The 15,559-nt window shown below is 40.0% G+C and overlaps 1 protein-coding gene across 2 annotated transcripts; it reads right to left on the bottom strand.

The window, feature by feature from the left end:
* Nucleotides 1–76: 76 nt before the first annotated feature.
* CUNH6orf62 (chromosome unknown C6orf62 homolog) lies at nt 77–15,022 on the bottom strand. 2 transcript variants are annotated; one of them, XM_017505237.2, is made up of 5 exons: nt 13,412–14,714; nt 11,006–11,182; nt 9,137–9,259; nt 3,668–3,802; nt 77–1,295 (listed from the first exon to the last, which is right to left on the bottom strand). In XM_017505237.2, the coding sequence occupies exons 1-5, from the start codon at nt 13,538–13,540 to the stop codon at nt 1,170–1,172; spliced, it is 690 nt and encodes a 229-aa protein (XP_017360726.1). In that variant the 5' UTR covers nt 13,541–14,714; the 3' UTR covers nt 77–1,169. The 2 variants fall into 2 exon arrangements, with proteins under 2 accessions (XP_017360726.1, XP_017360727.1); XM_017505238.2 differs by lacking the exon at nt 13,412–14,714 and adding an exon at nt 14,737–15,022 and having other exon boundaries at nt 97–1,295.
* Between the last annotated feature and the right edge of the window lie 537 nt (nt 15,023–15,559).

The following is a 15,559-nucleotide window of genomic DNA, read 5'->3' as shown; positions in this document are numbered from 1 at the left end:
TCGGAAACTGGTAAGCACTAGTTTTACTCCAAAGGAGTAGGATCATTCAGATTTAGTCCAATAAAAGTATGCAACCTTTAAGCAAAGCTTTTCTTCATTTAAAAGAAAAAAAAAAAAAACCCTATACAGTAGTCTTTCCTTATGTTCATTGCACAAAATGAGTTCTGCTTTTAGAACTTTGACACTCAATGGTTAATTTTACAATTTAAGATTCCAAGTTTATAACCTTTTTCTACTCCCAAAACACCCTTGTAAGTTTTTCTTTCGGAGGGTGTAGAAACCATTTCTGCACAATTCACTGGAATTTTCTTCGTAATAAAAATCTCTTCTCTGTAAAACCAAAAAACAAAACCAAACCAAAAAGGAAAGTCTTCTACCTATCATGGTTTCTGCAGCTATGAATGTATTTGTTTTATAGCTGCTTTATAGCTACTTCAGACTCCAGATCTGCTTTAATGTGTATAACTGCATCCACACACAGCAGAATACTCTTACAATAGCAACTTGGGGAAAGAGATCTGGAAAAAAAAAATATATATATATATATTTATGAGTACCAGGAAACAAACATGGCCCAGTAAAATATGAGGCAAAAGCCTACAATGAGATGCGTTTTTCATTTAAGATTTCTTTCCCGTGGTTGTGTTTTCTTTTTTTAAACAACCAGTTCTGGTCATTAGAATTGAATCTGACAGTGCTCTGGAACAACTGTGATTATAGCAAAGCTATTATGTTTTTAAAAATGTTATTTATACCTGTTACATTCACTTCTCACCCTCTAAATACTGATGACAGATGTCAAAGAGGCAAAAACCAGCACACATGGGAAGACCATACAAACTAGTATCACCTTGTGCTTTCAGATACATTTAAGCATTTCAGTGTACAATATAGTCCTTTCATTTCACATTTTTAGTAAGATACTGATGCAGTGCAGCAAATATGCAAAGCATCTTCTTTCACACAGTCTGTGCAGAAGACATCTAATTTTTTTTTAAGTTCTGAGATAGAAATGATTTAAAAAAATCCAGGATGAACAAGTTTCAAAATGCATAGTGTTCTGTGCATGAGTCCATTTTCTTTAAACTCTGAAAGAATAAAGTGGTAAGAAAACAAGAAAAAAAATGCTGCTGCATTCTCTGATCTTCTCCATTTTGCTGGTCAGTACTCTACTCTGGCATGTAAGGACGGAGGTGATCCTCTATGGTGCCAACTGCCCAGTGGGTGAGCTGTTCCTGTGGCAGGTAGAGGCAGATGCTGCATAACTTGAAGATTGTAGCTTTGTTTTTTGGAGTCTAGAAGGGGAAACATTTTAATATTTTTAATATATAAGACTTTAGCATAACTGTCACATGAAGTCAATCTCCCACAAACCTTCCCCTGTAAGATACAGGAAAAACAGTTAAGAGAATTTATGCATAATTAAAAGAGAAAAAGTTAGGGAGGTAGGCCAGGCACAGTGGCTCATGCCTGTAATCCCAGCACTTTGGGAGGCCAAGGTGGATGGATCACAAAGTCAGGAGTTCAAGACCAGCCTGGCCAAAATTGTGAAACCCTGTCTCTACTAAATATACAAAAATTAGCCGGTTGTAGTGGTGGGCACCTGTAATCCCAGCTACCTGGGAGGCTGAGGCAGTCGCTTGAACCCAGGAGGTGTAGGTTGCACTGAGCCGAGATTAGGCCACTGCACTCGAGCCTACGCAAAACAGCAAGACTCTGTCTCACCCCCCCGCCCCTCCCCCCCCAAAATTAGGGAAGTAAACCAGTGATAACTTGCTATAAAAAATTAAAGACATTTCATGGGGACAGATTTGAGTACAAGTTTAAAGTCATTTTTACATACAGGAAGATAAAGCAGATGTGGTAAGAACAGAAGCTAATAAAAGGATGAAGAATAGGTAAAAAATTTAAGGCTAGGGGTGGTGGCTCAGACCTGTAATCCCAGCACTTTGGGAGGCTGAGACACGAGGATCACTTAAGCCCAGGAGTTCAAGACCATTCTGAGCAACATGACAAAAACCCATCTCTACAAAAGATACAAAAATTAGCTGGATGTGGTGGCACACGCCTGTATTCCAGCCACTTGGTAGGCTGAGGTGGATCGCCTGTGCTGAGGAGGTCAAGGCTGTGGTGAGCCATGATCACAGTGCACTCCAGCCTGGTGACAGAGTGAGACCTTCTCTCAGAAAAGAAAAGAATGATTTAAGCATATACTCAGTTTAGGGACTAAAAGAAACCCAAAGTATTACCAGCTAAATCAAAACTCTTATTTTTAAAAAGTAGTTACCATTTGAACACCCAATTTAACTACAAAGTTCATCTTTATTTCACTATCTAGCATCTCTAAAGGCAAAATAAGGACTCTGACTTTGAAGATGTCAAAGTCCACAAATGTAAATACCAATTTCACAGAAGCAACACGCTCACAGAAGTTACCTGTCCAAGATCACACACAAGTGGCTGCATCTAAAAATTAAATTGCAATACTTGCAATTGCTGCTTAAATGGGAAGTGCTTATTTGCTGCTGGCAGTCGGTGGGGAGGGGTGTGTGTGTGTGTGTTTGAGATGGGGTCTTAACGGTGTCACTCAGGCAGGAGTGTGCTGGTGCTCTCATGGCTCACTGCAACTTTGAACTACTGGGTTCAAGCGATCCTCCCCTGCCTCAGCCTCCAGAGTAGCTAGAACCACAGGAGCATGCCACAATGTCTGGCTGATTTCTTTTTCTGTAGAGATGAGTTCTCACTCTGTTGCCCAGGCTGGTCTTGAACTCTTGGGCTCAAGCAGTCCTCCCCATCAGCCTCCCAAAATGCTAGGATTACAAGCGTGAGCCACTGTGCCCAAATGGAAGTACTTATTCGAAATACATGCGGATCTTTTAAATATATGTCTCTTATCCTTTCACAGTTAAAAAGTCCAGGGCAGTGCTTTTGGAAATACAATGTATTTCAAATCACCTGAGGGTTCTGTTTAAAGTACTGATTCTGAATAGTTAGGGTCTGAGAGTCTATATTTTTAACAAGTTCCCAAGTGATGTTCATCTGTTACCCACACATCTGGTAGAAACGCTTTAGGGCAACTGTTCTCTACTGTTCACTGGAATGACTTTTAAAAGCTTCTCAGGAGGTGGGTTTTTTCCTTTTGTTTAAAAAAAAAATAAAGCTTTCCAGGTAGCTGTAATGTGTGGCAAAATTTGGGAACCACTGTTCTACAGTAAGGCCTAGGAAATACTTTTTTAAAAATTATTTTTATTTGAGACAGGGGCTTGTTCTGTCACTCAAGCTAGAATGCAGTGACAAGATCTCAGCTCACTGTATGTAGCCTCCTAAGCTCAAGCAATCCTCCCACTTCAGCTTCCCGAGTAGCTAGGACTAGACTACAGGCACATGCCACCATGCTTGGTTAGTTTTTATATTTTCTGTAGAGATGGGGTTTCTCCATGTTGCCCAGGCTGGTCTGGAATTCCTGAGCTCCAGCACTATGTCCACTTCAGCTTTCCAAAGTGCTGGGATTACCGGCGTGAGGCACCATGCTCAGCCTATTTTTTCTTTTTTAAGTAACTTCAAAAATAATGCAGTATTTTGGGGACAAAACAGAAATAAGTAACTTGTATAACAAAGTTTCTGAATGCGCCTGTAAGTGGTTTTAAAAAAATGAAAAAAAGCTTACCTGCAAGTGCTGTCTGTCAATGAAGAGAAACACTGACTGGTTAGGATTGTTGACAACAATTCCAGTCTTGTCCTTTCGGCTCAGTACATGCAGAAACTGTTTTTCATAGTCACCGTGATGAAACTCAAATTTGGCCTAATTGCAAAATACAACATTTATATTTAACTACAAACAAGTTATACTACCTGGAACACCTGCATCCATATGCATATAGCTGTGTTGTCCAATATAGCAACCAATAGTCAAACATGGTTATTTCGGCCGGGCGCGGTGGCTCAAGCCTGTAATCCCAGCACTTTGGGAGGCCGAGGCGGGTGGATCACGAGGTCAAGAGATAGAGACCATCCTGGTCAACATGGTGAAACCCCGTCTCTACTAAAACTACAAAAAATTAGCTGGGCATGGTGGCACGTGCCTGTAATCCCAGCTACTCAGGAGGCTGAGGCAGGAGAATTGCCTGAACCCAGGAGGCGGAGGTTGCAGTGAGCCGAGATCGCGCCATTGCACTCCAGCCTGGGTAACAAGAGCGAAACCCCGTCTCAAAAAAAAAAAAAAAAAAGGTTATTTCTTCCTCTTTAAAAACCAATTTATGACAAACCTTCACAGCCAACATCACAGGCAAAATTTAGATTAAGAGCAATTATAATTCCATTTTTCAGTAACACTAACCACATTTCAAATGCTTAATAGTCACATATAGCTACTGGGCACCATTAAGAACAATCTCTTGAGATACAGAACATTTCCTTAATGGCAGAAAATTCTATTGGACAATACACTCCACTGCATAAGTTGATCAGGAAAAGCTCTGCATCAAAATGACTAAATCCTAGTACGCTATGATCATAAAATTATATTTTCAAACCTACTAGCTCATGACTCCCACCATAGTACTTTAAACCCCAAGGACGTCTCTCTTTTTTCAATTTGGAGGCACACTGTTAATTGCTGTTTGAAAAAAAAAAAAAAAACTGTTTATTCCAACCCTAGCTGCACAACTAACTCACTAGTTATATGACCTTATGTGAATCCCTTAACTTACCTAAACTTCAGGCTTCCTCATCTACAAAATAAGGCTGTAACCCATTTCACAGGACAGTTAAGAGGATTAAATGAAATGTAAAGCCCACACCTAAAATATAGTTCTGCTCTTGACACAGACAGGCTATGTTTTTATGTGAATTTTTCCCACAGCTAGCCTTGGGTTGTTTTCAAAAATATGTGAAGTTATAAAAGACTGTTATCAAGTAAGTCAGAACACTTGCTCCATCCTCCCACAAAATGTCTTTTGGGCATTGGGAAACACCAAGTGCTACGTGACAAGACCAGGCTTGACGGAGAATTCAAGAAACCTCGATTTAACAATATGAAATTTAGATAATACTGAGTTGTACACATAATTGTTAGTCCACTTGGTTCAAACAAATTTTATTGCTCTGTTATGTCAAAAACAGCAAGAAATAAAAAACCATTAGTTCCTGCTATTTTATACCCAGGAGCTTTTCTTATAAACCATAATATAAAATACGATATGGTATCACAATATACTATATGTAAAATGATACCGAACTGTACTTCTGCACAATTCAAATATTAAATTCTTAATATGATTATAAGCATATTAAAAGCATGCTATTAGCTGAGGCAGGAAAATCACTTGAACCTAGGAGGCAGGGGAGGTGGTGAGCCAAGATGGTGCCATTGCACTCCAGACTGGGCAACAAGAGTGAAACAACAACAACAAAAAGATTAAGAGATTTCCCCAGGTAAAGTAGTGATGGTAAGTAATTTGATAAATGCCATCTGGGTGTGGTGGCTCAGACCTACAATCCCAGCACTTTGGGAGGCTGTGGCAGGAGGATCACTTGAGGCCAGGAGTTTAAGACCAGCCTGGGCAACACAGTGAGATTCTATCTACAAAAAATACAAAAATTATTAGCTGGGCATGGTAGTGCACACCTGTGGTCCCAGCTACTCAGGAGCCTCAGGTGGAAAGATTGCTTCAGCCATGACTATGTCACTGTACTCCAGCCTGGGTGACACAGTGAGACCCCATCTCACCATCTCAAAAAAAAAAAAAAAAAGCCATGCTAGGAAACAGAAACAACACAAAAACAAATGTGTTTAAGACTGAAGTACTGTTCAAGTAACAAAGGTGCAATATGGTAAAAAACCAGGGTAGATTAAAGAACTAATAATCACACTGAAAAGAGCTTAGAGTGAGACTGAAAATGGCCTTCCATATAAATCTATAGCATTTCAATTCTATCATACTGAATATCCACTTATCTGAAGAAATGGTACATACACACATAAAACTTCTCATAAGCAGCATGAAAGTAATTCCCATCAGAGAAGTAATGGAATATTCTAATAGGGGAGGAGCAAACCTGGGCAGTAGCATTAATAATGAAGAGGAAAGAAGAAATACATTTTAGTAGTACCTCCCAGCATTTCATAGTACTGTGAATAACTCAATATTTAAAAACAATCCTTATTCTGGTTTTGATTATATCCTCACTACCCAAATATTCAGATTTTAAAGTGCTTCAAAAGGCTGGGCACAGTGACTCATGCCTGTAATCCCACCCCTTTGGGAGGCCGAGGCAGAACAATCACTTGAACCCAGGAGTTCAAGATCAGTCTTGGAAACAAAGCGACACCCCATCTCTACAAAAAAATCGATTAAATTCAAGAGTCAAAAAAAAGAGGCCTGCAAGTTAAAATTTACCATTCCTTTTCTCATTTTAAGAACTAAGTGAGTTGTATTTAAGGCTCCTCATTCAGGATATTCATACATTTTAAATTGCTTTAGAAAAGCAAATTAGTTGTTATAATATTAACCTATATACTACAGTTGAATTCTAAAGTTACTACCTCTATCATACTGCTTATATTCAGCATAGAATTTTAAGATGCTATAACACAAGTAACTTTTTACAGTACAGGGTAATGAGTTAAGAGCACAGTTAGTTCAGGCTTAACTAATGCCATGGGCCTGTTATTTACCTAATTTCTGTCTCGGTTTCCTCTTATCTACCCAGTTATTTTAAGGACTGATATTACATGCATATACATTAAGAGAAAGTCTAAGGGCCGGGTGCAGTGGCTTATGCCCATAACCTCACCACTCTGGGAGGCCAAGGTGGGTGGATCACTTGAGGCAAGGAGTACGAGACCAGCCTGGCCAACATGGCAAAACCCCATCTCTACAAAAAAATACAAAAATTAGCCGAGCATCATCATGCACACCTGTAATTCCAGCTACTCAGAGGCTGAGGCACAAGAATGGCTTCAACCCCGGTGGGGGGTAGAGATTGCAGTAAGCCGAGATCATGCCACTGTACTCCAACCTGCGCAACAGAGCAAGACCCTATCTCAAAAAACAAAACAAAACAAAACAAAAAAAAAAACAAAAAAAAAAGCCCGGTGCAGTGGCTCAAGCCCGTAATCCCCGAACTTTGGGAGGCCAAGGCAGGCGATCACAAGGTCAAGAGATCAAGACCATTCTGACCAACGTGGTGAACCCCGTCTCTACTAAAAATAAAAAAAATTAACTGAGCATGGGGGTGCGCACTTGTAGTCGCAGCTACTCAGGAGACTGAGGCAGGAGAACAGCTTGAACCCAGGAGGCAGAGGTTGCAGTGAGTCAAGACTGCACCACTGAACTCCAGCCTGGTGACAGGGTGAGACTGTGTCTCCAAAAAAAAAAAGGCCAACAAAGAAGAGTACTTGACACAAGACTAAAGTTAGCTTAACTATCTCAAATAAGGCCCCAGTGGGAAAGGCAGGGTATTAGAAATTTGAAAATATACTGTAATAAGCAAACCTACAATTTTCCAATGGGAAACCCTTCACTAAAAAGCAACAAAATCCTACTAGCACTTCCAGAGAGCAGTTAAGGAGTTATCACCCCTGCTCTGAGAACTTTAAACATGCCTTTTCTATTTATTTTCATGCCTTTTATAGTCAATTAATATTATCCAGCATTCTTGTCAGTCAGAGATCATCCATTAAATGACAGAAATACAGATGCTCCACGACTTGTGATGTTACATCCTGATAAACCCAGCGTTAAGTTCAACATAATCTTAAATCAAAAGGTGACTTTTTAACTTACGACAATTCCAATTTGCAGTGAGTTTACCTGGATCTATCAATCGAGGAGCACAATGAATTCATATGGTTTTCACATCATGGTAAAGTTGAAAAATCTTAAGTCGAACCATTATATGTCAGGGACAGTTGTATACAATACAGGCACGTGCCACCATGCCCAGCTAATTTTTTGTAGTTTTAGTAGAGATGGGTTTCACTATGTTGACCAGGATGGTCTCGATCTGTTGACCTCGTGATCCACCCGCCTCGGCCTCCCAAAGTGCTGGGATTACAGGCTTGAGCCACCGCGCCCGGCCTACAATACTTTTATATGTATATAACTGTTGTGTTATCTTTGGAACTTAGTTGAATTAATCTTGAAAGATTAAAAATAATTATTTGAGCTTATGTGTAGCAACATCACCACGGGGGCGGAAACGTGTATCAACTTATACAGTCTATGACAAAAGCACCACAAAGATATTTTAGGGTAATGAGTAGAAACAAATTCTTAAAATGACAAATAATCCTCCCAATTAGCTTAAAGAAGCCTTCCAGTATATGATTTACTGTATTTAAAATGAGTCCTTAATGTCATTTTTTTCTGATTATAAAAATATATTTATTTATAAAAATATATTTATTTTAAGAAAATTGTGGCTATATACCATAAACTATAAAGGAAATATATATGCAAATATATATAATAAAAATAAAAGTTAGCTATACCTGACCTACAGCTAAGCATAATTAACACTTTGGTGGATCTCCATCTTTTCTGCACACGAACATACTATAAATAAAATTGGGTTCAATATGAGTAAATGCCCTTAACACTAGAGGGGGCATCTGCTCAAGCAATGTCCAGTACATCAAGTGACAAACAGTCAAAAGTCAGCAAGATATTAAGGTTAAGAATGACTACTAAATTTACTTATTTCCTCTATGATTTTATATACAAATTAACTTCTAGAAAATGACTTATTCACCCAATTCAAATCACACTCCTTTGGGAAGTAGCATAGTTAAATATACTATTTTAGAAGGATCTGTGGTGAAGGGTACAAGAAGCGCAGATCATCAGAAGCTCATCCGTGGGCCCCTCTAAAAATCAGTAAATGTCCACCTTAAAAGATTTTCTCTAGCCATCATTTCAAAGCCACACTGTGTGTGAAACCACCACAATGTCAAGAGATTCTATAATCCAAATGCTTTCTTCTCTTGCAACACAATATTCCAAATAGGGGAGACTATTTGAAATAAAACCATCAGAAAGCATATTCCCAAAGAATTTCTCAAGTTAGACCCTACTCTGTTTTAGCAATTTTCACATACTGAAAGGCTGATCACACTTATTTTAGATCAAAATACCTGAACAGGCCTAAAAGGCTCATCAGATTCCTTCCACCTAGAAAACAGGAGACAGACAATTTTTTCAATATCATTCCGAGGCCAAAGAATGAAATCCATCTCCTGAGTACAGCCAATTACATCCTATAAAATGATGAGAAAAAAAAAAGTTTATGTTTAAAGAAACAGCTACATCAAGTAATGTCACCAATTACAGGGTTTGCCTATAAAAACATTTTATAAGTACAAAAGACCTACCGTGTATCTTTTTATATCTTAGGAGGTAAACATAATAGGATTGTCTACAAACTGAATAGCTCATGACCTAACTTTCTTTTTCTTTTTTGGAGACAGAGTCTGTCACCCAGCCTAGAGTGCAGTGGTGCAATCTCAGCTTACTGCAACTTCTGCCTCCTCAAGTGATTTTACTGAATTAGCCTTCTGAGTGGCTGGGATTGCAGGTGTGTGCCACCACCCCTGGCTAATATTTTTTGTATTTTTAATAGAGACAGGGTTTCGCCATTGGCCAGGCTGGTCGGTCTTGAACTCCTGACCTCAGGTGATCTACCCGCCTTGACCTCCTGAAGTGCTGGGATTACAGGCGTGAGCCACTGCGCCCAGCCCTAATTTTAATTTTTATCTTGTAGAGAGTCACATACACTCAGTCCAATGCTCCTAACATCAAGACCTAGGTTTATCTGTGTATGGTGAAACCTCCAACAAAAACTCTGATTTCTACTGTGCTGTCAGAACCTGAACGTTTATTTCCACCTTTAAAAATCATAACCTATTTAACAAAGACGTCTTACAACTCCTAATATGAATCACTATCTTATTACAGCTGAAATGCTATTTTTATGTTAATATAAAACTACTTTTCTCCATTGCTGACTTGTGCTTCATTACTGCAGTCACCATATTAATTTCCGAAGGTATATAAATCTCTTCCAGATCAATACCTGGTTATCTCCAGCATTCTCCCCAAATAATTGTGAGGATCTCTTGGTTCAGCTATGCCCAAATTAACTTTTAATATGTTGCAGAAGTTTACAAAGCTGGAAGAACCTCCTTATTTTCATATTCCCCCCATTAAAAGGAAATATAATAAACAAAGACATAAGTCACTTATCCCACAATAGTAACACACACCATTATGAGCCTAATATGACAGTTATCCATGTTTTATTTAAGGTCAAATTTTAAAAAACAAACCTATCTAAAAAATTTTAAAACAACTTGAAACCAGGAAACCGGAGAAAAAAAAATTAAAAAAAAAACTTTATGCATAACACTTAAATTATTAAAAACAGTTGGCTACTGGCCGGGTACAGTGGATCATACTTGCAATCCCAGCACTTTGGAAGGCCAAGGCAGGCGGATCACCTGAGGTCAGGACCAGCCTGGCCAACATGGCAAAACTCCATCTCTACTAAAAATAAAAAAAATTAGCCAGGTGTGGTGGTATACAACTGTAGTCCCAGCTACTCAGGAGGCTGAGGCAGGAGAACTGTTTGAACGTGCAGGGGCAGAGGCTGCACTGAGACAAGATCACACCACTGCACTCCAGCATCAGCAAGAGTAAGATTGTCTCAGGGGAAAAAAAAAAAAAAGAAAAAAAAGAGACTGCTATCATCAGCACCTAAAATGGATTAAAGAAATCCGTTTATATACTTTATCCACATAAGACTGGTCTGGGGCAAAAATGTATTTTTCTAATCCTATATAAACACAGTGCGTGTTTAAAGTCATGATCCCAGTTATCAACATGCACAAAGACAAATTTACCTGAAGAGATTGGTGATATCATAACTACCCACTTTAAGGGTGTAGGGGGAAATGCAAGGTTAATCCACAGAAATTTATCAAGCCAAGACTTAAGGCAGAACTTACCCTTCTCATAGACTGATATCGAGGAGCATGGAGCTGTACCACATCCTTCTGTAAAAGCTCTAAGGAACTTTCCAAGGAATAGCTGGAATCTCGCACACCTTTCAGGATATTTTCTTCATAATTATTTGTCATGACTGGTATAACCTCAGACACTTCAAAAAGTGCCGACTTTTTCTTCTAAAAGAAAATAAAATGGTATATTAACTCAAAGAAGCAGTCTTTTTACACTCGGTTCATATTACAATGTCCTGTAACTTTAACTCCACAAAATTCTTAACTGCCTGAAGTAACTTATATGCTGAAAACACATTTTCAGATAAGTAATTCCTTCTGGTCTTCCTCCATTCTCCCCCTCCAATCATACATGTACAAGCTGCGATTAGAATGTTTTTTTAACTCTTGAGTTTTATAGTATAACAGTATCCATAGCATTATTTGACACCATACTTCTTAAAATTATATCTCACCCGTTTTAAAACAATGCTATTCAGACGAATGAATTGTTTCATTCCTTACATGGATCAATTTCCATTACTTTCTGGATACTATATAATCAAAACCATCTATATCCATATAGATTTTGAGATGGAGCCTCACTATGTTGCCCAGGCAGTGGTGTGATCTTGGCTCACTGCAACCTCTGCCTCCTGGGTTCAAGGAGTTCTGCCTCAGCCTCCCGTGTAGCTGGAATTACAGGCCTGTGCCACAACACCTGGGGAATTTTTGTATTTTTAGTAGAGACGGGGTTTCACCATGTTGGCCAGGCTGGTCTCAAACTCCTGACCTCAAGTGATCTGCCTGCGTTAGCCTCCCAAAGTGCTGGGATAACAGGCGTGAGCCACCTCACCCGGCCAAAACCATCAATATTTGAAAGACTTTAAATAAAAAAAAAAAAAAATACAACAAATTCTCTTTTAACAGTCAAGACCAAGTACTAGTCACAAACCTACCTTTAAAAATTCTATACCATTAAGTATGTATCATGAACTACTCAGAGCAACTGCAAGGACACTGCCCATTCACAGAATAAAACCAGATTATCATCGGTGTTCAAGAATTAGTTGGTGCAATTTGGGGCAATTTACACGTTAAATACAAAGATCAGGTCTCACCACTTATATCTTGGATTTATTTAAAGAGCATACACGATATCATCTTCAACTAAAATTCAATCTCATCAATTTAGCTTGTCAACAGAACAAAACAAAACAAAAAAAAAAGTGGGGGCGTAAATCCTTGATACCACCCAATCTTGGGAAAGTCACTTCAAAAAGTACTTTAAAATCATTTTACAATGCTATACTTCAGCAGCTAAGAATGCTCTGAAATACAAATAACCTTTAAGAGTTAAGAGTTGGGGCCGTGCATGGCGGCTCCTGCCTGTAATCCCTGCACTTTTTCTGAAGGCCATGGCAGGAGGATCACTTAAGCCCAGGAGTTCAAGACCAGCCTGGGCAACACAGTGAGGCCCATCTCAACTACAAAAATAAGTAAATAAAAGAGTTAACAGTAGAGAAAAATCTGGAAAACTTCCAAATACTGAATAGATACCACGCTAAGATTTTATTTCTGATCTGAAATTAGCTCACGATTTAAAGCACCAAAATCCAAGTAGTATTTCCTTATATGTATAACCTCATCTCAGATCAAATAAGCCATGTTGATAATTTTTAAAAACGTTCCTTTTAAGTCACAAAAAATACTGTTTTTATCATTCTATCCTTGACTAGTCACAACTCAGTGCTTGCTATTTAACTGTGGTACTAATTCTAATTAAGACCTCCACTGCCTCCCAAAATAAAACTTCTTCTAAGTCATTTTAAATTTTTAAAAACTGCAGTTCTATACAAGTCAAAATGAACTTCAAGTAGAAAAGAAACAAAAAAATCATATTTCTAACACAAATTAACCATTTCAGTATTTAATTGTTCCTCAAAGTTAAGATGTATTCTACTTCATTAAATGCGTATGAGAAAAGGTTACCTACATTATGAAGTTTAAGATACAGGCTAACTTTAGCATATAAACAGTTTGAATACGATTTAAAACTTTCAAGCATCTTATTTATACTCTACATTAGATAATCTTTAAATTACATCATAAGGTTTCCTATGGTAACTCCACACAAAATTTTATAATGCTGCCCACCCCATGTCAACTCAAAGTGTATACTAGTACTAAGTTTCAGACTCAAGTATTTCCAAACCAATGAACGCTCAAGGATCTTTCTGTTCAGTTATGCTGCAACTGCTCAATTCAAAGAATCACCTCAAGGGTGAAAAACAGCATACAAAGCAGACTTTTTTCAACCACTCTTTAACTTATTATTAATAATTTAAGAGTAACATATAATATACACTTACAAAAATCACTTGTGCTAATTCACTATTAAGAACTTTAAATTACCTTCTCCTTGAATACAAAGGCAATATACATCTTGAAGTCAAACTGGTCAGCTAGAGATTCTTTTTTCTTTCTAAGCTGAGCACGTAGTCTGTTCAGAGCTTGTTTCTTCCGGGAGTTTGGGTCCCCCATTTTGAAATAGAGGTGGTACTAAAGCCTTTGGAAATTGTCACTAAACTATGGGCACTTTTTCTTAAGACTCAAGTACAACAGAAACAAGTCATTTTTTTCCCTGCTAATATGATTGAATATCGAAAATCACGACTGTAACCCAAAAACTGTACCTTCTGGCAATATTAGCAGACTGTCATATTACAGGGTCAAGAAACAAAAGCTGCTGTCCAGTCATGTTTGGACAATAACGTTTGGGGTTAGCTGGGAAAAAGGGAGGGGAGAAAGGAAAGAAAGAGGAGAAAATACTTGAACTAACTTTCTGGAAAACACATTTGGCTCAACTGCCAAAATAAAGGCTTTGCGGAGAAATGAAAAGCCTATAATCAGGATTTAGGTGTGCAATAAAACACAGCTGACACCAGACCAATCCCTAAAATCCATCCGGATTTTCCCCCCTTTTTAGAAAAGGGATTAAGAAAAGGAACAGGGAGGGGGAACTGTGATCCTTGCTTTCCAAAGGAAAAAAAGGAAAAACCACCAAAACCAAACAAAACACCAAAACAGGGTAGGTGAATGAAACTGAAATATCCAATTAGATTTCACCCAGCCAGCTCCATGGCTGTAGTACCTAATTAATTCTTTGTTATTTCAGATTTCACTATTGCTATGTATTATCAGTGCTTGTTATTGATTACACTTGGTGGTGAGCATAGAGAAAAGTGCAAAACCGGTAGAGAAGGAAAGGGAGAGGTACAGGGTTTCCCTGCAATCAACTACAGTGTATACCGGGGGCGGGCAGCTGCTGCCCAAAAGAGCCATGAGAAAAAACAGCGGAGTCATTACCAGCTTCCCCATCACCCACATTTTCACCCTCAGGCGGCTGCTAACGCTGCTGCCAAGGAGAATCATGATGGCAGAGGGAAAAGGGGTATATAATACGGTATTAATTATTCCGGCTCTGTGGTTAGACCTGATTAATGCCCGGGTTCCCAACACCCCCAGCCCTGCAACTAGTCCTACATTCCCCAAGGGAGACTTCCCTGTGGATTTGCCCCCGTTCAAGTTGGTGGGGAGTGCAAATTATCTTCTGCTGAGCATTGCTGAGGCAAAGGTGGCGGGTTCTTCTCCCAAGTCCCAGGCGGTGCCCGGAGACCACCTGCCTTCCACCCCCCAGGTCCCACCCCCACCCCTTGCCTTCAGCGGCAGCGACTCACTCGCACCACGGGAGACACAGGATCACTCAGGTTTTCACTCATTTCATCGTGGAAACAATTCCCGCCCGGGTGGAGTAGGCGGGAGAGGGTAAATGGGAAGGATCAGTGGGAAAAAAAGAAAATAATCGTGTTAATATTACTTCTGAAATAAGCCCACCCACCCTTCCCCCAAAAAATTAATTTCCCGGATTAGCTCTCTCTCACGTTAAACAGACCATGTTTCCAAAGTTTGGATTGTTTAGGGTGGGGTTGTTAGTTTGTTTCCCGAGGGGCAGGGGATGGAACTGTGGCAGCTAGGGCGGGGTAGGTGACGGGTAAATCCCCTCCCCGTCCCCGCGGAGCCCGGGACTCACGGACCGACTCTCGGGCGGGGTTTGGGCCCTCTAGCCGCAGCCTGCGGGCGGAGCGGTGGCGGCGGCGGCGGCGGCGAAAGAGGAGGCGGCGGCGGGGGCGCTGCTCGCTGCACTGGCAGGAGCCATGTCAAGAGAAAACCACCAGCCAACTGAGCCCCGCCATCCCCGCTGCAGTGCGCACTGTGACCCGGCCGCCCGCGCTGCTGCCGCCGCTCAGCCCCCACCTGGGACCCATAGTCTGGCTCGGCGCCCCGGGCGGCGACGGAGAAGGACGCGGAGACAGCGGCGACAGGGAGAGAAAAAGAAAAAGAGGAAAAACGAGGAGAAAGATGGGGAGCTGGATTGGTACTGGCGGCTGAGGGAGAAAGGAAAGGAAGCCCTGCGCTACGGGTCAGCGAAGTAAACCCCCCAAAATAAAGTTATTTCAGTTCAAGCATCTGCTCTCGAGTCTCTTCCTGCTACAATCGGAT

Source organism: Cebus imitator, unplaced genomic scaffold, assembly GCF_001604975.1.
Source record: "Cebus imitator isolate Cc_AM_T3 unplaced genomic scaffold, Cebus_imitator-1.0 Scaffold335, whole genome shotgun sequence".
In the NCBI taxonomy this organism is placed as follows: Eukaryota; Metazoa; Chordata; class Mammalia; order Primates; family Cebidae; genus Cebus; species Cebus imitator.
This window is presented reverse-complemented; position numbering and strand designations above follow the sequence as displayed.